The 22,484-nt window shown below is 40.3% G+C and overlaps 2 protein-coding genes across 5 annotated transcripts in view; one reads left to right on the forward strand and one right to left on the reverse strand.

The window, feature by feature from the left end:
* abca4a (ATP-binding cassette, sub-family A (ABC1), member 4a) overlaps positions 1-8,721 on the forward strand; it is a 30,145-nt gene extending 21,424 nt beyond the window's left edge. For both annotated transcript variants that reach the window (XM_039617467.1, XM_039617468.1), the window contains 23 exons: positions 390-547; positions 707-831; positions 1,001-1,099; positions 1,186-1,375; positions 1,526-1,620; positions 1,708-1,740; positions 1,957-2,062; positions 2,201-2,275; positions 2,390-2,559; positions 2,706-2,883; positions 2,996-3,111; positions 4,820-4,967; positions 5,049-5,172; positions 5,549-5,678; positions 5,819-5,939; positions 6,040-6,102; positions 6,186-6,292; positions 6,443-6,584; positions 6,680-6,814; positions 6,939-7,042; positions 7,895-7,987; positions 8,114-8,363; positions 8,568-8,721. In XM_039617467.1, the coding sequence (XP_039473401.1) occupies positions 390-547; positions 707-831; positions 1,001-1,099; positions 1,186-1,375; positions 1,526-1,620; positions 1,708-1,740; positions 1,957-2,062; positions 2,201-2,275; positions 2,390-2,559; positions 2,706-2,883; positions 2,996-3,111; positions 4,820-4,967; positions 5,049-5,172; positions 5,549-5,678; positions 5,819-5,939; positions 6,040-6,102; positions 6,186-6,292; positions 6,443-6,584; positions 6,680-6,814; positions 6,939-7,042; positions 7,895-7,987; positions 8,114-8,363; positions 8,568-8,687 (2,882 nt within the window). In that variant the 3' untranslated portion in view covers positions 8,688-8,721. The remainder of the gene's footprint in view (positions 1-389; positions 548-706; positions 832-1,000; positions 1,100-1,185; positions 1,376-1,525; positions 1,621-1,707; positions 1,741-1,956; positions 2,063-2,200; positions 2,276-2,389; positions 2,560-2,705; positions 2,884-2,995; positions 3,112-4,819; positions 4,968-5,048; positions 5,173-5,548; positions 5,679-5,818; positions 5,940-6,039; positions 6,103-6,185; positions 6,293-6,442; positions 6,585-6,679; positions 6,815-6,938; positions 7,043-7,894; positions 7,988-8,113; positions 8,364-8,567) is intronic.
* A 23-nt stretch (positions 8,722-8,744) lies between these two features.
* Positions 8,745-20,206, reverse strand: LOC116335763 (very-long-chain enoyl-CoA reductase). 3 transcript variants are annotated; one of them, XM_039617470.1, is made up of 13 exons: positions 19,979-20,206; positions 15,734-15,784; positions 15,500-15,551; positions 14,890-14,934; positions 12,202-12,305; positions 11,981-12,096; positions 11,693-11,798; positions 11,270-11,342; positions 11,135-11,178; positions 11,008-11,065; positions 10,792-10,880; positions 10,646-10,691; positions 8,745-10,505 (listed from the first exon to the last, which is right to left on the reverse strand). In XM_039617470.1, the coding sequence occupies exons 1-13, from the start codon at positions 20,000-20,002 to the stop codon at positions 10,378-10,380; spliced, it is 936 nt and encodes a 311-aa protein (XP_039473404.1). In that variant the 5' UTR covers positions 20,003-20,206; the 3' UTR covers positions 8,745-10,377. The 3 variants fall into 3 exon arrangements, with proteins under 3 accessions (XP_039473404.1, XP_039473405.1, XP_039473406.1); XM_039617471.1 differs by lacking the exon at positions 19,979-20,206 and adding an exon at positions 18,283-18,338; XM_039617472.1 differs by lacking the exon at positions 19,979-20,206 and adding an exon at positions 18,057-18,106.
* Positions 20,207-22,484: the final 2,278 nt, after the last annotated feature.

Genomic DNA, 22,484 nt, shown 5'->3' on the forward strand with positions numbered 1-22,484 from the left:
TAATTGCTCTGGTACATAACTTCTCCATTAGTAGATTTGAAAAGGCTAACACACAAAGCCATGCTAGCTGTTTGTTTCTGCTCATAGCATTTGTTTTCATCTACCTAGAACCTCACCAGACCAGAAAATCCTATCAGTCAACTGATGAAACTCTAACATTTGAGACTTATTTCTTATTACTATTTTGGCAAAAGCTATTCCTGGCACAGTGTAATGCAGAGAGCTTCAGCTTTGCTATTAGGCAAGCCAAAGTCAGGCTAATGAGCACTGCTGGCAAATGCTTTTCGGTCACAGTGAAGACTAAAGATGCTTGGCTAGCTCATTGGCGTCTGTAATTTAGCATTGAGATCTCTGGTGGAAGTCATTTTTAATTTAAGCTTTTATTTCAGAGTCCAATGGCCAGAGTACATGTGACACCTTGGAAGGCAGTGCAGGCAGAGGATCTTACCAGGTCAGAGGCCTCTGTCTGACCACCAAACAATTCTTTGCTCTGGTAATCAAGAGGTTGCATCATGCCACACGCTCTTACAAAGACTTCATTGCCCAGGTAACCTTCTTATTTTATGATATCTTAATAAAAGACGTTATTATTATCATTATTATTATTTTAGGAAATACCATTGCCTTGGACGGCTGTGGCAGCAAGCAAAATACACTATGTGTTTCAGGTGCGTAAGATTGGTTTTTGTGTCTCTGTCTTTGGTAGATTGTCCTGCCGGCCAGTTTTGTTTTCCTGGCACTGACATTCACTCTGATCGTTCCACCTTTTGGAGAGTATCCGAGCCTGACCCTCAGCCCATGGATGTATGGACAACAATACACCTTCTTCAGGTGTGCACTAGCCCATCATGAAAGGTTTAGCTGTTATGAGGAGATGTACCTGTTCAATGGGGTTGATCAGTCTGGCTCAAATAAAACATCTTTTAACAAATGTTTGTGTAAAATGTGTAAATGGACAGAATTTTCAGATTTTTGCTATTTTGTATTCATTACATTTTAGTAATGAGCGCCCTCCAGATGCTCAGATGAGGTACTTCGGTGAGGTGTTGTTGGACAAGCCTGGCTTTGGGACTCGGTGCATGGCGGATGAACCGCTGGAGTAAGTCAACTTAACAGAACTAGCGGCTCTTGCACTGTCTTTTGTGTGTTTTTTGTTTAACATTAGTTCCTTTCCTCCGTTGGAAGAGATTTCCCATGTAACAACATCACCACAGAATGGGAGATGCCCTTGGTCAACCCTGCCCTCATAGAAATGTTGGCCGGCACAGAGTGGAACTCCCTGAGACCATCTCCACAATGCCAGTGCAGCACACCTACAAAACTCACCATGCTTCCTGTGTGTGCTGATGGAGCTGGAGGGCTGCCACCTCCACAGGTAGGTTACGTAACTGATACTGAACATGACCACATTATGTGCATGCAATTATATAAGTACAACGCTAAGATCCATAAGTGGAATTACATCTGCATTTGATCCACTGCTGCTGATAAGTGTTAACAGAGAAATCCTGTTCCTATTCCTCAGAGGATCCAGTCAACAGGAGATGTCCTCATGGACCTAACGGGCAGGAATATTTCAGACTACCTGGTGAAAACCTACCCCAGAATCATCAGAACCAGGTGTTTTGGACAAGTTCTTACCAGTTGTTTTAATATACTCCAGGGTGAAAACAATATCTAATTTCTGCATCTGATTTTTTTTTTCAGCTTGAAAAGCAAATACTGGGTGAATGAACAAAGGTAATTTAAATTTGAATCAAACTAATTTATTGAAAAATACATTTCAGTCCAAATAGTGGAAATGTCTGACATGGTTGAAGTGCACCTCATAGACGTTGTGTTATGTGTAGTGGTGTGGTTCTCCCCCTAGTGGTTGAAATAAGGTAATAATTTAAGTGTGAAAGCAGGCAGATTACTGAAAGGCTCTGTCAAAGGGATTTTCTGTGTGGCATCCAGGTACGGGGGTATATCAGTGGGAGCACAGCTCCCTGTTTTAGGGGTGGAGCCAAAGACCATCCAGGATGTAGCAGGTCAGCTGGGACGACTGCTCAATGTAACAGGGGTAAGCCTTTGAAGCCAAATAATATGTTTTTTTTCTGTGGAGGGTCTGAGTCATTGCACGCGCTGTATCTCTGTTTCTGCATGTTTGTCACTTTGTTCCTTTGTGATTATTTCTTAAGTCTCAAATTTGTGCTTGCAGGGAAAATATTCAAAACAAACGCTAAAGGATATAGGGACGTTCTTTAGGTACATGGAGACTGAAAACAATGTCAAGGTCAGTTAATTAAATTAAATCTTTGTCTCTATAGTTAACTTGCCTACACAATATGAGAGATCATGCTGTAGTTTGATATTAGGAATCAGCAGCAGCATCTATTCCTTTTCCCAGGTGTGGTATAACAATAAAGGCTGGCATGCCATGGTATCTTTTATGAACGTGGCCAACAATGCAATCCTCCGTGCAAACCTGCCCAGAGAAGCTAACCTTGCTGAATATGGAATCACTGTCATCAACCATCCTCTGAACCTCACCAAAGAACAGCTCTCTGAGATCACTGTGTGAGTGAACGTCAGCCAAGTAGTTATCACCCCATCATATTTCAAGGGCTTTTTAAGAGAGCCAGAAAAGATATTTGTTGCACAAAGACAACATTAAACATGACAGCATTTTTGGAAACTCATCCATCTCTCTCTCATTTTCCTAGTCTGACCACTTCAGTGGATGCAGTGGTGGCCATTTGTGTCATCTTTGCCATGTCCTTTGTCCCAGCCAGCTTTGTCCTCTACCTCATCCAGGAGAGGGTCACTCAGGCCAAACACCTGCAGTTTGTCAGTGGTGTTAGTCCACTGGTGTACTGGATGGCCAACTTTCTGTGGGACATGGTAGTGCAGCAGCATTACATTAAGACTGTGACAGTGGCTGAGATTTCAGTACAATCAAGAAGATTCGTCAGTAGCTTTTTGTAAACGCTGGTATTTCTGTGACTCTCTTCAGGTTAATTATTCCATCAGTGCAGCAATGGTGGTGGAAATTTTCATCTTTTTCGACAGGAAGTGCTACACCTCACCAACCAACCTCCAACCATTAATCGCTCTGCTTATGCTTTACGGGTAAGCTTTAATCTTTTTAGTTTACTGTTTTACATGTGTGATTTTAGTAACTAACGGTGTAATAATTATGGATGTGCATGACTAGATGAATAATTGTCACTGATCAAACTAGTCTGTGCCAGACGTACATTTAAGTCATTTAATCCAGTTGTTAACATTCTAATTGATGCCCAATGCCAGTAAACTCTGTCTTAGCTGTTATTCAGCCATCTGCCACCAGGTGGAGCTGCAGCCCAAACAACGTTGTAGAAAAACATAACTTGTTAATCTAGGCATGAAATTTTTGTTATTTTTGGAGATTTTCTGAAGGCAAAATAATAAGATTGTGGAGACAAGTGGCAGAAATGAGCTTTCTCTCCCTCAGAGATAGGGTGAGGAGTTCAGTCATTCGGGAGGGGCTCAGAGTAGAGCTGTTACTCCTTCATATTGAATGGAGGCAGGTGAGGTGGTCGCCTACTGGGTGAGGAGGACCCAAGGTAGATCCAGAACACACTGAAGTTCCCAGGCCACATCTCTCGGCTGGCCTGAAAAATCCTTGGTGTTCCCCCAAACGAGGTGGAAGATGTGGCTAGGTTTCTCTGCTTAGGCTGTCTCCTCAGACAAGGACGGATGATTTATTGTTTCTTGTTATTTCAGATTTGCTCTTTTATTGTGGTTATTTTATTGGTTGTCATTACCTGCAGAACAGTGTGCTTCATTAAAAATGCACGGCACAACGCTGTGCGCAACACTTTTCATCTGCAATTTATTCATTTTTTAATGTTAATTTGTGATATTTTAATAATCTGTAAGCATCTTTTGTAGTAAGGTGTTTTCATATTTAATATCAGTTTATTCTTTTACTTCTGTGACCGTTTGGACTGTAACGTGCAGTGTTCATAATGAATGACGCGAGACACACAGTGAAACATTATTGAAGAACGTGACACTGCCCATTAAACAGTCCTCAAATTTAGCTCGATATCTGAGTGTTTCTTAGTTTTAGATTCGTCATTCTAACTTTTTCTTCTCTTTTAATCGACTGAGAAATAAGTCGTCACTTGCTGTCACTAGTAATAATGTGGTATTGTCACAGCCACAGACATCTGAAGCAGCCAGTCTCTGATGTGTGATCCAGTTTTCCATAGACATTTGTGTCCTGCAGTAACCTAATGTAATTACACTAAGTGTCACACCATAAACTCCAGCCTTTCCTCTAAGAGCTACATTAGATTTGCATTCTTGTGAAATACAGACAAAAACAAAAAGAAAGTAGATCTGAATCAAAAGGAAACTTCAAGCACACTTCTTGAATTAATTTCACAGATGACTGGTTTTCTAATATTGCATATATCTATCACATATTTATTCTAATATTATTTTATTATTGATTGGTTTTGAGTTTGGTCTACATGGGTAGAGTTTTTATAACCTTCCTCTGGTAAATATTTCCTATCATCCTGCCTAAATATGAGCTACTGCATCACTGAATTCTTATTAAACTCATGTATATCAGGTTTTCACTACATTGCCCGGCTGGGTCATTAAATACCATGTCAAGTAAAAATATTTGCAGCATTTTTGTTTATTTGGTAAAGAGTTTGAGAGCACATACTGTCAAAACCCCCCACAAAATGTGATCTATTGCAGCATTTTCATCTCATCGGCATCAAGCTTAGGGCTTTCCTTTTAATTGATCCTCTTTCTAATCTCCCTCGTTCTCTCTCAGCTGGTCTGTGACACCCATGATGTACCCCATGTCATACGTGTTCAGTGTTCCCAGCACAGCCTACGTCTCTTTGTCATGTATCAACCTCTTCATTGGCATCAACAGCAGTGCCATTACCTTCATCCTGGACCTGTTTGAGAGCAACACAGTAAGTCCAGTGGGTTTGTTTCTACCACTTTCAACCAATGTTAATGTCAAACTCAATATTACATGTTGGGTTTCTATCTAGGCTCTGTATGGGTTCAACCAGCTGTTGAAGAGGGTGATGCTGATGTTCCCCCATTACTGCCTGGGCCGAGGTCTCATAGACATGGCTATGAACCAAGCTATAAGTGATGTCTATGCCCGCTTTGGTAATTATGAACCACGCAGACTCATACCCCTCAAATACATGTAGCTATAATATCCTACAACTGTGAACCTCTTTCTAGTAAAGAGGTCATCAGAAATCTCGTACCATACATTTGCCACCATGACCCGAAGCAGCTGCAGTGTTGTATCAGACTGCAAAGACTGCTTGGGCAACAAGATCCCCTGGAACAGAATCCGCATTATTGCTATGCAAATGTGAACTGAAGATTCAAGCCAAAACATGAAATATTAATGATGTGTATCTGACGGTTCATGCATTCCAGTGTTTTCCACATTAAATAGGCTGGAGAAACTTACATGAAAAGCACCAACTGGGAAAGTAGGATTTATAGGAATGTTGTTTCTACATTTTCTCAGGTGAGGACTACAGTCCAGATCCCTATAACTGGGATTTTATTGGGAAGAACCTGTTCTGCATGGGTGTTGAGGGATTTGTCTATTTCATCATTAATATTCTCTTCCAGTATCGCTTCTTCCTGAATAATTGGCAAGTAAATGTGTTACCAAACTTGTTAGATGCACATGAATAAATGCTATTTGAAATTTACACATGTGATGAAAGTCATTTTCCAGATAACACACCAAATCAAACCATGACTGAGTAGCAATTTTTTTTTCCACTGGCAGGATACCCGATTGCCCAAAGCCTCACATTTTGGATGAAGACGTGGATGTTGGAGAGGAAAGACAGCGAATTTATCAGAGTGGAAAATCAAATGACATTTTACGTGTGAGAGACTTGTCCAAGGTCAGTGTTTGTCTTTATTGGGACAAAAAAACAAAACTGATGAGAAAGATTTCAAACCAACTGTTTGAGCTTTATTTTTGTTCTGATGTTCTCTTGCCAGACTTACACAGGAACAATTATCCCTGCAGTAGACCGAATCTGTGTCGGAGTATCACCTGGAGAGGTTTGTAGAGGTTTGGTTAAACTGATATATGGTATGGTATGTTATCTTTAAGGCTGTCTTTTTCTGCTTCCAAATATCCACAGTGCTTTGGTCTCCTGGGGGTAAATGGAGCTGGGAAAACCACAACCTTTAAGATGTTGACTGGAGACATTAATGTCACCTCAGGAGAAGCCTCGGTTGCAGGTTACAGGTTCGTACCTCGCAGTTATTCCGTGCTGAATTTGAGCATTGATGTCGAATACATTTAGTTGCTGATAATCGCCGTTGTTTTAAGTCTCTGTGACGCTGGGTGAAAAAGAAGGTTTGATACACTTCACCTATCTGCATACATCTCTCACAGCATTTTGACCAATATCCTGGATGTCCATCAGAACATGGGTTACTGCCCTCAGTTTGATGCCATAGATGAGCTGCTGACAGGCAGAGAACACCTACACCTCTACGCCCGCCTTCGTGGAGTGCCAGAGTCTGAGATCAGCAGGGTGAGATGCAGCGAGATGCAGAACTAGGTCTGACAGTTGAAGGATGAAGTTTGACATTATTGTGAAACAGGGAACTTTATCCTCTTCTAACTTAGGTTGCAGAGTGGGCCATCCAGAAGCTGGGTCTCTCAGAATATGCAGGTCACAGTGCAGGGACCTACAGCGGAGGTAACAGGAGGAAACTCTCCACAGCCATTGCAATGATTGGCTGTCCTGCTCTGGTGCTGCTGGTGAGTCCAACAGTAACAGTGCTGGGTTGGATTAGTGGGTTATGAGTGGATATTACAGTTATAAGAATAGTAAGCAGATAATGGAAATAATTCAGATAATTTGTTTATTGTTCCTGCACTTTAGGATGAGCCAACTACAGGTATGGACCCTCTCTCCAGACGCTTTCTGTGGAACTCCATCATGAGTGTAATTCAGGACAAAAGAGCCGTGGTCCTCACGTCACACAGGTAAAGCATATATTTTAACATAAACAAATACATACGGATAAGTGACATAAAAAGAAAAAGAATCTGAATGCTTGACCCTTACGTTCCACAGCTGTATTATGCTGTGGGGGTATTATGCTGACACATTTCGTTGCTTCAGAGCAGAGATGTCAAACTCACTTTACACTGTAGGCCAGCGGTCCCCAACCTTTTTCGCGCTACGGACCGGTTTATGTCTGACAATATTTTCACAGACCGGCCTTTAAGGTGTCGCGGATAAATACAACAAAATAAAACCATTACCGGTACCAAAAAAAAGATTTATTCATAACACATGGGAAAAGACCCAAGGAAACAGAGTTACCGATAGAAACGATAAAAAAAATAATGCTAAAAACCGATAAAAACCCTGAAAACCATGAATTTCACACCTGAGCCGCATCTCTTGCAGCCCAGTATCAAACAACTCACGGACTGGTACTGGTCCTCGGCCTGGGGGTTGGGGACCACTGCTGTAGACCACACTGGTCTGTTCCAAAGAAGCTCCACTTTTGTCAGTGTAAAGAAGTTCTTACTCCATAAACAGATGCACAAAATCTTACCAGGAAACAGGAAATAATACTTTTGTCACTTAAAAATTTCTACAGGAAAACCACCCACCCTACCCCTTTAAAGTCCCCACTCCCAGATATTACCTCTGCCCTTTACAACTTACGCTGAGGCAATACTAGCAGTATAAAGTGGCCAAATAACATACAAAGACACTTTATCTTGTTGTCATCCTCTGATTTCTCACCTGTCTCTCTGTATTATGTGAGTACACATCTGTATATGAGTGAGCACGGCATCTAATTGTTATGATTTTCTTTCCAGTATGGAGGAATGTGAGGCACTGTGTACACGCTTGGCCATTATGGTTAATGGATCCTTCAAGTGTTTGGGAACTATTCAACACCTCAAATACAAGTTGGTCATTTTACTTTATTATTTATTCATATAACAAAATACTTGATTTTCATTTTCCTCCTTTCCTATCCACCCACGTTCCAGTAACTATTTCACTAAAAGTGCCAGTCTTTTTACACACATTAGATTTGGCGATGGCTACGTGGTCACCATGAAGATCAGGGCGTCTAAGCCCGGTTGTGCCCCAGACCTGAACCCTGCTGAAGCGTTCATGGAAAGTACCTTCCCTGGCTGCATCCAGAGAGAGAAACACTACAACACTCTACAGTACAAGATCTCCTCGTCCTCCCTGGCTAGGATCTTTCAGATGGTCCTGGCTAATAAAGAGAAACTCAAAATAGAGGACTACTCAGTGTCACAAACCACTCTTGACCAGGTAAATAGGTGCAGAAATACACAACACAATGAATTATAAAATGGAAAAAAGATCCATTTCATTATGTTGCAAGAGTTTGCATTTCGGTCTTATTTTAACCTCCTTTAGCATTTTGTGGCTTGAAAAATGTCTCCTAATTTTATGGCGTATGTCAACCTGCTGCTTTGATCAAATCTTTTTTTGTGTGTGTCTTTGTCCCTGCAGGTGTTTGTGAATTTTGCCAAGCAGCAGTCAAGAGAGGATGAAAGTATTGTATTGCATCCAAAAGCTGCTGGAGCCCAGCGATATATTGATACCACACCCATCAAGTCTTTGGGGAGGTGAACTTAATTAAGTTAATGAGCTCAGCTGGAAGAGAGCTGATCATTTTTTATGTCATTGGCAGCCAGTGTTCAAAGTCCTATTGATGTGTGTACTTCGAGGGGACTGAAAGCTAGTAGGCATAATCGGGCCACCTTTTGATTTGAGACAGTCTGCAGAAAAATCCCTCCCAACCCAACAGACACCAGTGACAGGCGCATCATTTTTTGGATGCCAAAAGAGGATGAACTTTTGGTTTCCAACTTTTGGGGAAAAGAAGTCCTTTGTGTTTTAAATCCACGTTTGATGGAGTCTTTCGAATGTTGCAGTCGATCTGTTGCATCTTCTAACCTCACAGCACAGCCTGTGAAGAAGTCGATCCCTTAAACTGATTTCACTCGTGGCAAAAGCGCATGCTGCTCGATTTTGCTTCTCCGGTAAACAATGTTAGCGGGCTTTGACTTTTTGGAAACTGTGGAGCATTTCTGTGCCTGCCTGCTATTTGTTCCACGTTCTGCTCACCTTTTAGGCCTTTAACTGATGAAATATGAAAAAAAACTTCAATGTGGGTGTGTAAAGAAAGCATAGATTGTTTATATATATTTTTTTGCTTCAGATGCCAAGCAAGATTCACTTTCACTGCCTTCTTTAGATATGTGGAGTAAGGGCTCAGAGAAGCAAAGGCTTAGCACCTTATTGATGCGGTATTACTCGAAGTAACATGAGATTTATTGGTGATCTGTGCAATACAGCTCATAATCATTGGAAAATCCTTCTTGTGCTGTTAAATACATTTCATTAATATGATCTCTTTATGCCATTAATTTTTAATTTTTGCGCTTTGTCGTCATGATTTGTTTGCAGCACCTAGTGTCATTAGAAGATGATGACGTGTTTCTGTGAGACAGAGTATAATAAATAATAAAGTGTGTTTTCTTTAAGCTGTGGACCTTTATTCAGACCTTGCATTCACTTTTATAATCAAAAAAAGAACAGTTTTAACCTGAGATTAGGTAATATAGGCTTGAGAACTGCAGCACTTATCAATGACTACCTGATAAAGTCTCTGTACATTAACGTCAGTACAGTTTGCACTTGTCTGGAGAAAACTGTCTGAGATACGCAATAGAAGGGCTTAACTTTAGCGTGATTAAACACCTGCTTTATCAGCGTTCCTCCTGAGAGCTTAAAAGTGATGTCGCACTCTTAAATGGATGCCGTGACATTTCAAATTTCTTCGTTTGCTTCCGCAGGCACTTTATGATGAGGATGAGTATGCTCAATTTCTTTCACTTACATGTAACTAGAAAACTTTCATCTCGTAATAAAAAGCAATACAACCTATGCTAACAAACCAATATGCAGTGAGCACTCCTCACTGGTTTCTCAAACACTCCTTAATATTCTGAAAGAATCAAACATAGAAAATCCAAATGTTAAAGCGTAGCTAATATGACAGGAAGAACTCTTGAGTTTTATCACAATGCTAAATCAACCTTTGAGAAAGAAATCCAATCTTCTGTTGATATTAAACACTGCTATTATTGCTGACTTTAAAAGGTTTTTTAAAAGCCTTAAACACATAAACAGCCACATTATTGCTCTGTTTCCTCCTAGTTCAGCTCATTCATTTGTAGACAAAATTGCATAGTAGCAGCAGCAGCAGACTTCTTTGTTTCTTTGTATGCCGCAGAGGTTCATGCTTTAACCATTATCAAAGAATCAGAGGTATAATAGCCACTCGGAGACTGGGATAGTCCTTGAATTCCCTGATGTAGGCTCTGTGCTTTCCTTTGGCCCAGATGGTCATCTGAATAAACCCCAGTAATGTGTAAAATGCCACTGAAAGACAAAATATACAACATGTGGGGGATATCCAAGAGGACTATGCAGGCTTTCTCATCAACCATGCAGTTCCACAGTGGAATATATTTATGGACATGCTCACTTGGTGACAGCAAAAGGTGAAATGCAGCTCATACCTGGCAGACACTGGGTCATGATAGAAAAGCTCACCCAAGCTCCAACCTACAGTGTATGTCAAGTGTGCAGACAGACAGTGAGGTAAATGCTCAAGCATGAATGAAAATTGAATGCCAGATAAACAGTTCTGAATGCTGCGTGTTACCTCGTATGTGTAGTTTGGGCAGGATACAAAGAAAAAAAGCCAGGTGAAGGGGTTCTTATTTGGCATAGGAAATCTTCTACCCTTGGGTCCTGATTTTGCAAAAATAATTCGGACAGTGAATGGATTACATATGTATAATTTCATCTTACAGTATTTGAATTGATTGCTTAAACAACCTTCTTCATCCATGAATGTTAACAAAGCTCAGCGACTCACCATCTCCCCTGAGCTTATTCAGAGTCAAGTGAATGGAGAAGTTGCCCATTTCACACATCTAGAGCAGAAATAAACAAACCAGGAGTCTGTATTTGTGATATGCCAATGTAATTATTAGTATACGTACCACAAATAGAATTAATGCATAGTTGACTTGCAGTTCTCCGTATGCTGTGGAGAAAGACAGTTTGGCTTTGATATGATGAAAATGCAGGAGAAAAAGCAAAAACATGTTGTATGTGGCATACTCGGACTGACTTACATGGAGGCGTATAGAGAGGGTGGTTGATATAGTAAGCCAACCATGCTGAAAACCCCCAGTAATAGGCACAATTCTGAAAGAAGAAATGAGCACATACATAAATACTTAATGTGAAAATGAGCAGTGAAGTTCCAGTCCTCATAAAGATACTGTGTAGAGACTGCAAGTTAGATTCTGCATTGCCAAACCCAGCGTTGTTTAGCTTTATTATAACACTCATGAATTATAGTGCATTCAAGGACCTTGTGTGGATGGGCATTGGAAACTGGCAGTGCTACGTGCTACATGCTTGTCCCTATAAATAAGTATTAAAACATGAAAAAACAAAAACTGGTGCAGGACAGGAAAAATGAGGCCACACACTGTGAAAGAGAGGAGCTTATTATCAGAGGCTCTCCTCTTTAACTTTAGACGTTTCCTCACCTTGACTATAGTCCTGAGAGGCATGGTCCCATGTGAGAAACGATGCACAAAGATTGTCTCTATCAGCCTCTTCGTGTAGTGGAAAGTATGACAGACGCAGGCCAGTCTGAGAGATAGAGCCAAGGGATAAGACTGGCTTCTGGCAACAAGTCATTCTCTTGAACAGTACATGTATACATATATATATATATAACAGTTAGAATAGCATGTTTTCATCATAGAACAATTTTGATTTAGCCGTGGTGTGTCGTAATTTGTGCTGTAGTTGATATTTCAGTTTCAACGTACGTGACAACAGGGTGGGGGCTGGAACTAAGTGCATATCTGTTTGAGTAAATGTAGGGTATTCGAAAATAGAAGAGGAGGTAGCTCAGAAGGGGCCCGATATACTCTGCAAGAAACACCTGAAAGCAGAAGAATGGAAAAAAATTGACTTTCTTTTTTAATGTGTCACAGATTTAAAAAAAACAACAAAACAACTGCCAATATGCCTTTTGAATGAATCGTACCATAGTCCATCCTAATTGTGGACCAAGATCTTTGAAATACATGGTGGCAGTGGTCCCCACTGGTAGATTCTGTAAGATTTCATCATCTCTGAGTGACTTTCCTTCTGTATAAGAACAAAAACAACCTTTAGGCAAACAAATTCATCTGGAAAAATACCATAAAACATTTTTACTATCCAACAGAGATCATTGCCTCTAGAGGGCTTGAGAAATGGACATAATAGCAGAAATCTTCAGAGTGACACAGGCAGCGCTGTGCAGAGTTTCAGGTTTTCAGCACATGTTCTCTCTACCTGGAAGCTCCAGGGGGCACGGCCACAGATAATTTGCTCTACTAATTGGACAGCATTTTTAGAATATCCTGAGGGGCAACTGACACAAATAGATTTTAACCAAAGTTCTCTTGTCTAATTCTTAGCAGCAAGATCCCAGATATTCAAGACTAAAGCCTTCCAACATCATACATCAGGTTAGGCTGTATTTGCCTTTACAGTTTTAATTTGGGCTGAAATGAATGGACCAGTGATGCATATTAAATGGTCTTTAAAACAATAAAGGAGAAATGGACAAAAGATTTCATAGTTAAGATGACTTTGTGAAGATGAACCTTCTTGTTGCGAGGTGACAGTGTTTCCACTGTGCTGACATGGTTGTTCTGCTGGAGTGGTTGGGCTTGTGTGGCTGCTAGTGGAAGCGGCACGCTGAAATGTATTAATGGTTCACTGCTCATTGAAGTACACGATGAGTGAAAAGATAAATGTGTCAGAATTTATTGGATAACCTTTCATCAATAGCGAATGATCCTATATTCAACCAAGGATATTTTCAGGGTTAAGAGGTGGCGTATCATCAATTGTCCACATTAGTCTTTTTGATTAATCAAATTTTTTGCTTGACAAACACTAGACAGCGTGCACCTACAGAGGTTTAGGTTGTGTTTATTTCATTTACATCAGGTTAGATTCAATGGTGAATCTGAATTAGCCATGAGTGTGGCTGAAAGAGCACAGCATAGTGCGCAGTATAAAGTGCTGTGTGAAAAAACTGAATGTGGCTTGTAGTGTAAAGCACTTTGAGTGGTCAGCAACACTACAAAAGTGCTTTGGGGACTGAAGATGTGTGATCCTCTTTAAGGTTTTTCATTTCTGCTGCTTTTGCAGAATGTATCCAACTGTAGGTGATCACACACCATTTACCTCTGACCTCTTTCTGGTGTACCTTTAGCTCTCCATCAAGTCAGGAGCACACCTGAATAATACTTTTTTTTTCTTTTTTCTTTTTTTCTTTTTTTTCCTTTTTTCTTTTCTTTCTTTCTTTCTTTCTTTTTTTCCCTTTTTCCCCTTTTTTCCCTTTTTTTTTTCTTCTGAACACCTGAATAATACTGAACTGACAGGACCAAAGAAACCAAAGAAACATTTAGAAGTCAGGTGTAGGCTTACTTTTGGAACCGTAACTAGGAACTGTGTTCCTCGTTACCTCTGCCATGGAGGTGATGTTTTTGGTAGCGATTATGTGGGTGTGATTCTGTCTGCAAACATGGTAGCTCAAAAATGTTTAAATTATTGTGATAAAACTTTTTGGTGGTGTAGAGCGGGGTCGTATTAACAATCCACTAAAATGTACCTTATATCCAATGAGGTCATCTGAAGTCTTCAAGGTCAACTTAATGACTAATTAGTCAGAAAAGTGACAAAAAACCTTAGAACTTGTCTTTTCCTTAAAAATTCTTTTGCCTTTGTTTGTATTGAAAACATTTAGAACATCATACCGGTATATGGGGATTCTAAATATCACATTTGACCTCTGACCTCACTTTTACATTTCAAATCTGCCTTTCTGTCAAGCTGACCTCCAAATGTGTTAAATTTTTTATGAAAGTATAATATTATACAGTAAGCTTGAGTTATTCATGTCGTTATTTACAAATCAATACTTGTTTGTGTAATCAAAGTAAATATCTGCCATGCTGCCCTTATCTGATTTTTATTGCACTACAAACTTCTTAAAATATGTTTTTAAAAAATCAAAGAAACCAAAGTATTATATACAAAATTATTCCCTTAAAAGTAAATACTGCCCACAGAGTGAGCTTCCTTGGCAGACCTTTGTGCTCTCACAGTGCTTCTTGTTTAAAGCTTTGACTTTATTATGGCATCCAGTTTTGCATGTGTATCTAAAAGTTTATGGCCTGGAAAGTACACAACCTCAGACCAAACATTTCTACGTTCCAGTTTTTGTTGATTTATTGCAAAACCCAAATTCACGTCTTGATTCAAATGTACTGAGCTAGACATACAGTATTTAAGTCCCACCCCAGTTTTGTAAGTGTAGCATTGCAAAACAGCAGTAGGTGATGGATACAAACGTATCTATGAATGAATGAGTTTTAATTAAAATCAAGAGTATTTGTAGAGATGTTGGCCTTTATGAAGAACAAAGACCTCATACATACTATAAGGGTACTTGTGGGTAATGAGGTCCAAATATTTTAGACAGTTTGAAACTTGAACTGAGTTACCAGTCTTGGTACTTTGGGGCTACATTGCCTTCTGTAGTGTTTAATGCTATAAAATGCACACACACACACACACACACACACACACACACACACACACACACACACACACACACACACACACACACACACACACACACAGTAAATGCTATATTTACAACACAGCCACTTACTTGGATCAAGCTTCAGGGCCTGTCTTGCTGGATACCAGTGAGGATCTGTGCCGATCAAACGAGCACGTATGCACACACAAACACAGTCACAGTGTTGGACATAGCTGGTACCGCACACACAGTTTTTTGGCCTCAGACCCCAAAATAATTGATCACAATGGAATAACGTTGAGCTCTGCTACTCTGATAGATGCTGATGGCCTTGGGCTCGGCAGACATTTGGTAACATTTCTGACCAGACGCATGCTGATGACAGAAGCACTGTGGGCTTCAGAGAAGTAAATAAAAAAATAGGTTTTTTTTAGAAGGACAGCTCTCTGGTGAAGAGATTTAATAGGAGGAGCTGTAAGATATTTCATTCAGAGATAGTGTAATAATGTTTAACCACAAGCTGAAGGATTTGTTTACAGTAAACATGCAGTGAAAGATAATAAAGAACTAGGAGCACTGATCTTCTGTGTTTTATTGAATTAGAGTATAACTCAAGTCTTGTTCTATTTATTGACAGGGTTCTAGGTAACAGCAAGACTAACAAAATTACAGCAACATGTGCTTCTAACAAATCTAAACAGGCTGATTTGTGCGCTACATTACTATTATAGGCACTCACATGATTTGTGAAAAAGGCTCTTTATGTCTCCTACTGTCGAGTGGGGCTCCACCTTAATGGAACAGATAGTTTACAGTTATTATAAACTCAACTTTATGTGACACTCAACCACTAAATACAAAGCACTGTGTGTCAGTGAGATTGAAAAGTCATTTTCATGTCCTTTTTTATTCATAATTATAAACTTAAGACGTATCCTGGGGGCCTTTGAATTGTGTTAAAATGTCAGCATACCTTATCTAGAAAGCAAAGCTGCTCCCTTGTCTTGGCATCAAGAACTTCCACCTGAAGAAAGAAAATGAGGCACCTTTATAATGTATATAACCCACAGAGTAAAAGCCAGATTTAAGATTTCTTTTCAGCTTTGTTGATCACAGTAGCACAAGATTAAATTGTATCACTATTTTTAGTTATGCATGGCTTTCTTGCAGCTGTACGGTAGACATTGTTGCAAATGTAATCATCACTGTAAAAACACAATTTGAATAAAATATAAACACCTCAAATAAAATGTAGTCACGTCTGCACCAAAGTGTGTCCATTTGTCCTTAGTGATATGCTTTCTGCACACATTTGTTTTCATCTTAATTAGACCATGTCAGTGGTGATGTATAGCATATGCAAGGAGGGTAGGTGGGTGGGCCCACAATTTGCCCTGAAAGCACTCCATACTGTGCTGCTCAGCAGAGCTGTCCTAGCTAAATAGGTTCCTTTACTGGACAGTGTAATAACCCACTAATGGCTATCTGAAGATTTGCTGAGTGCACAGTCACAACAGAGGAAAGAGGATGAGGAAAAGCTCAACATAAAAGCCATCTGCTCTTTGGATATAGTGAATAAAGTTTTATAGGACATTTAATGCATACGGAGGTTTAAGTAAAAAGTTTAGCTACAAACTTCAGTGTTCCACATATAAAATGATTATTTCACCCTTTCACTCTTTGTGCTGTGTGCAAATGCTTGCAGGATCTGGAATCAAATCATGCTCATGTCTCAGCAAAGGGCATCATGGGAGATGGGATTGTTTTGGTTTCCATCTGCCAGCTTTCCCAGCTGCATTCTGGTGGCACTCGCTGATGTATTAGCATGCTGGTAAAGAGCATCACGGTGTCGTTGGGTTGCACACTGTGCACTCAGATGTGTCATGCCTTTGTAAAACCGATCATTAGGATTTCCTGTCCTCCTGTGCGGGTAGCAGTGCTGACAGCACAGGCTGTACAGAACATGCACATGCTAGCAGAGGCCTTGGGGATGCAGGGGAAATTTAATAAGTATAGTAAATGTTTAAATGAACACTTATTTTATGTTTGCTGGGTAAAATCTGAGAAACTGAGCTTGCCAGCTTTTTAAATTTTTTGAAAAACATATTGTTTTTGGACTAATATAACTAACTGATAAAACTGAAGAAAACTCTTAACCACAATCTTCTTCTTCTAGCTGTTCCCTTTAGGGGTCCCCACACCTGCTCATCTCCCCCCTACCCTCCTCCATCTGCTCTGTTACATCCAGCCCTCTGCATGTCTTCCTTCATCCCCGAATCTTATCTGTGGTCTTCCTCTTTTCCTCCTGCCTCGCAGCTCCATAATCAACACCCTTTGTCAAGTATATCCACTATCCCTCCTCTGCACGTCCTTCTCTAACTTTGTTTCCAAACTGCTCAGCCTGAGCTGTCGTGCTAATATTTTCCTCTCTAATCACAAATCTAATCATCTCTGACACTTCCAACTTGGCCTCCTTTCTTTTTGTTAGTGCTGCCGTCTCCAAACAATATATCATAGCAGGTTTCACCACCATCTTTATACCGTCCCTTTCACTCTTGCTACCATCCTTCTGCTACAAATCACTCCTGATACTTGTCACCACCTGCTCCACCTCGCCTGCACTGTCTTCTTCACCTCTCATGTGCACTGTCTGTTGTTTTGGATGGCTGGTATTTAAACTCATTAACCTTTCACTACCTCTACTCTTCATAGCTTCACTGTTCAGTTTAGTTCAATTCAGTTTTATTTATATAGCACCAGTTCACAACAATCCCCTCAAGGCTACTGTTGTTGTGAACTGTCTTCCTCCCATCCAAACACATGTATTCTGTCTTGCTTCTACTGACTTTAATTCCTCTTCTCTTCGGTGTATACCTCCACCTCTTCAGACTCTATTACACCTAGGGATGGGTATTGATAAGATTTTAACAATTCCGATTCCATTTTCGATTCTGTTTAACGATTCGATTCTTTATCGATTCTCTTATCGATTCTTGTTTTTAAAAAGGAGAACACTAAGGTTGATTAGCTTAGAACTGTTTTATATCTTCTCTTTCAACAAGATAGAAATTTAGGAGTAACATGGCCTTACAAACCCAACAGTGAGATCTTAAGAGATCCACAGCCTACGGCTCTTCAATGGGGTGTCACAGGGTCCCCGGGGAAAATTGTAAACGTAAAATAATAAAATAAATATTCTTCTGTAGCAATAACAAAGTATAACATAAATTATTCTGTAGCAATTACACAAGAATATCCAGTAATGTCCCTGCCTACAATTAAACACATTCACTTACCATCTGCTGTGGCAAATGGCTGCAAGGTTTTGACCACAAACTAAACTGCTCGGTGACATTCGGGCCTGAAAAGAGACGCTACCGGTAGACTGCAGCGACAACTGCCAGCGAGCGCCAGCCAGACTCTGTCTGTCTGTCTCATCATGGTCACCTAAATGCACAATGGCAGGTTTTGTAATAAAGCAGATCGCGCTAACATAACATGCACTGTTAGTTGATTATTTACCTGCCGCATTAACGGGAGATGACGTGCAAACGTTACCGCTGCTGCTGCTGGGTTGAGATTCACGAGTCCGGAGCGGAATTAAAGACATTCATTTAAGTTCATCGCGTGTTTTGTGAGCAAATGCTTTTGCATATTCGTAGTGTTTCCTCCCTTAATGAAATATCTACTTTGCAAGTATTGCAAGTTGCCCTGTTGTCATCCGTTCTGGTAAAGTATAAACAAACTTTTAAGCGTTTGAGCCGCGTAGGCGCCGTGTTTCCTGCCAGGTACGCTCCGACGCTCCGCAACGTGGTGACGTCATTCGGGGCGACTGGAATCGATAAGGGAATCGTTTGCAAAAATGGCAAACGATTCCAAGGAATTGAAACAGTGGGAACCGGTTCTCAACAAGAACCGGTTTTCGATACCCATTCCTAATTACACCTGCCCCATAATCTCACTATAGATCATAATGTGACCGACTGTGACATCACAGTCCACACATTCCTGCCTGACCTCATCTATTAGCCTGTCCATCACCAGTGCAAACAAGAAGGGCTCTGAGCCAGCTTCACTTTGAACCCATCTGTCACTTCTACCGCACACCTCACCACTGTCTCTTTGTCTTCATAAATGTCCTGCATGACCCTCACATACTTTTAATTTCCTCATGCAGTACCACAGTTCCTCTTGTGGGACCCTATCATCTGCTTTCTCTAGGTCCACAAAGACACTTTTTTCTTAAACTGTTTGATCAGACAGTGTTAAATAGTTCACTGCTCTCTCTCCTAGACATCTCCATACCTTCACTCAGTAAACAGACATGCTGCTAGCGCTTAGGGCCCTGTTTAGTTATATAAGATAGACAGACTAGACAGAGTTTCTCTTTCAGTCAAGGACAGTAATCGATTCACCTCTTAGTTTGTCTTAAATTTTTCACGTGTGTCTGACCCTGTACACTACACAAAAATAGACACAAATTGCTGTCCACTACTTAAATGGCTGTTTCGTGAAGTTGAAGATGAAGTTTGATGAGTGAAGGATGAAGTACATCTGAAAAGCCTCCAAGGCATCATGGTAAAGATACTCTCTTAAATATTGTAGTGCCAATCTCGAGGCAGCCTGAGGTTAAAGGAAAGTTAAACATTACGGCAAATGTGCTTCCATCCTGCAAAACCTCCTTTTTTCTTATATATCAGAAGTAAAGGATCAGTACCATTTTTAAAACTGTTCAATCAGTGTGAAGGTGGATTTTCTGGCTGTCTTACTGTAACGACTGGAAGCTTAACTATTTCAATATTTTCCACTGTGACTCAGTTTTTTCAATAACAGCTTCTGAGAGCATGGCACACTTCCCAGATCATGTTGTAATTAGCTCGAGTTCATAGGCCTGCTGCACTTACAGCAAATTACTTGTCTGCTTCTTCATTAGAGCTTGTCAGGCCCTTTGAGCCAAAGCTGAAGGCTACAGAAAAATCATAAAAACACCTCCAGCCCTGAGTTTATCTGGAAAATAAACTTGGACTTTATAAACTTTCTGGTCCCTTTAGAACAACATGTAATATTTTCAGCCTTGTCAAGTTCCCAAATTCGGCTGCACCTCTTATCACTCTGTAGAGTCCCTTGGTCAAGTGCCTTTCAGTAACTCACTCTATCAGGAAGTGGCAGTTGCCCATGTCATTTATTCAAGTAGCAGTAAAAGTGTGCATTGGCTTACCTCAAAGAAGGTGGTCCGGCTCATGGCGGTGGCTTATTTTTGATATGTCCTCTGTGCACACGGTGAAAGAATGGCCTTAACTATTAGTATGAGCAAACAAAACACATGCACACATCCCTCTCACACGTGCAGAAATCGCTCCTCTCCTTTCAAAGACAAACCCTGTACTGACCCTTATTCTTCCGAGTCTTCACCACACTCTCCCTCTCTGTCTCTCTCACCCTTCCTCTCTTTATCTGTGATAATGCTGGGAACACAGAATCACTAGAGGCACTCTAGAGATCCTGCTCGTGCTCTTACTCTTGATTTTCTTTTCTCCAACTTCCTCCTCCCCCCACCTCCCTCTGTCTCTCACTCTGTTTTTTCCCTGTTTGTTAAAGTATCTTTGGAGAACGCTCTTGGCTCATAAGTCTATGTTGGCTCATGTAGCCACTGGAATCTGAGATGCTCAAGGAGTGGAGTATGCACAAGAACAGCAGAGTTTCAAAAATACACAAGATGGCACAAAACTTGAAATTCTCCTGTGGATAAAATGGTCTGCTGCAGTAGCTAAGAGTGCAGAAATGGCAGAGCAAGAAATAACTATAACTCCCTTGTGAAAGAAATACTGATGAAAAATGTCAATTCATTTAAGATATTTGTGACTTCATCAATCTACATGTAAGTCTTGAAATACAATATTGAGCTGTGCCACAAGAAGAGGGCAAAAGTAGATTATTATGGAGTCACACTCTAAATTGAGTGTATGTAGTTCACACATTCTGGTGAAAAACGGTCTTCAGCGTGAAGTCATCCTCACAGTTGAATCCTGTCAGAGTGAAACCTTTAACACTTTGAAAGTATTTTTAAGTGTTTTGTTGTTTCCAAAAGTATGTTTGAATTCTAAGGTCTCTCCACCTGAATATTTTGTGAGGCTTTACTTCATGGTTTCTAATAAAGCATTGCATTCTTTCTGGTAACACCTGCAATGTAAAGAATCCAAACTGAATATTACTAAAAGAAGTTTGTTGCAATAGCAACAACAAACTTCTACAAGGATAAAAGATGTTTTCACAGCATATTTTTCTACTGATTGTCCACACACTCCTGAGGCGGCTCTATATGCTGTATGCACAACACATATACTACGTTTACACAACTGAGGTCCATAATAAATGAATGGTAAATGGACTGATTCTTATATAGCGCTTTTCTACTCTCACGGAGTACTCAAAGCGCTCTATACAACATGCCTCATTCACACCCATTCTCAAAAGCACTTTATCTACACTTAGTGCTTTCTAACAACATTCATACTCCGATGGCTGCATCGGAGAGCAAGTTGGGGTTAGTATCTTGCCCAAGGATACTTGGCATGCAGACTGGAGGAGCCAGGGATCGAACCACCGACCTTCCGATCAGTAGGTGACCTGCTCTACCTCCTGAGCTACAGCTACCCTACCACCTGAATGGACTGGTACTTCCATAGTGTTTTTCTATACTAACTTTTTTCTATACTTAAGCACTTTGTCTATCATTCACACGGGCAATCACACTCTGATGGATGCGTCAGGGACAACTGAGCGTACAGCATCTTGCCCAAAGATGCAGACTGGAAGAGCTGGGAAATCGATTCACCAACCTTCTGACTGGTAGATGACCCGCTCTACCTCGTGAGCACAGCTTCCCCTTACATATAAAATACATGCCAAGATCTTGAATCTGTTTAATCCAGTCTTCTGAGTGTTTATGGCTAAAAGTTTTGGAAGCATTTGGTGACACAATATGAATACAGGAAAATGTGGGTGAGAACTATAATTGAAAGATGTTTTTGGGTTCATGTCCCCCTCCTGCACACCCTTGGTGAGACATTTTGAGATTGCATTGGCTGCTTAGTAAGGTATTTTTTTAACCTGCTTTTTTAAGTAGTTTTTCCACACGCGTTTACTCAGCATTTTCTCCAGCTGTCCCTTCAAAGGTGGATTCAGACACAAAAAACAAGTTGAGAACATCTCCTCACTTCTGTTGTTGTGATACTTGAGGGGGATTTGGTTTGTGGGATGGAAAGGCTATTGGATGCTAAACCAGACTCTAAAGGCCTCAGTCAAACATGAACAGTTCAGAATTCATCAAAAGATTATTCACTGTACAATATAAGACTTGGTATCTGTATTTGTATTTGTACAGCCTGTTACTCCCTGAGCAGGTATGTAGAAATGAATAACCATTGTAATTTGATAATACCATGCGGCACATATGTTATTTAACTTTTTGTAAATATATTAATCATAAATCTAGGATGCTTTCACAAATCCAAAATCAGTCAGTGTTGTCAAATTAAAACTCATACACCTATAACCGAGGACATAAAGGTTCAGTAGCTATCAGCACCATTTTCATCTTTTCTTTCTCCTTGATGCCGTGCTTCACTGAAAGTTTCAAATATCTAGAATGAAAATCTGACTTAATCAAAGAAAGTGGAAGATTTTTTTCAGGCATCAACTTTCCTTAGATTATCTCAATAGTC

This window comes from Oreochromis aureus, linkage group 9 (assembly GCF_013358895.1).
Source record: "Oreochromis aureus strain Israel breed Guangdong linkage group 9, ZZ_aureus, whole genome shotgun sequence".
Taxonomy (NCBI): Eukaryota; Metazoa; Chordata; class Actinopteri; order Cichliformes; family Cichlidae; genus Oreochromis; species Oreochromis aureus.

Bases quoted from the DNA above. Each gene is read 5' to 3' on its own strand.
- LOC116335763 (XM_039617470.1), bottom strand. From the start codon at position 20,002: ATGAGCCGGACCACCTTCTTTGAG. The intron at 15,552-15,733 runs GTATGCTGACAT...TGTTCCATTAAG, and splicing joins AGCTTTGCTTTCTAGATAAG to GTGGAGCCCCACTCGACAGT. The intron at 14,935-15,499 runs GTGAGTGCCTAT...TGATCGGCACAG, and splicing joins GAGCCTTTTTCACAAATCAT to ATCCTCACTGGTATCCAGCA.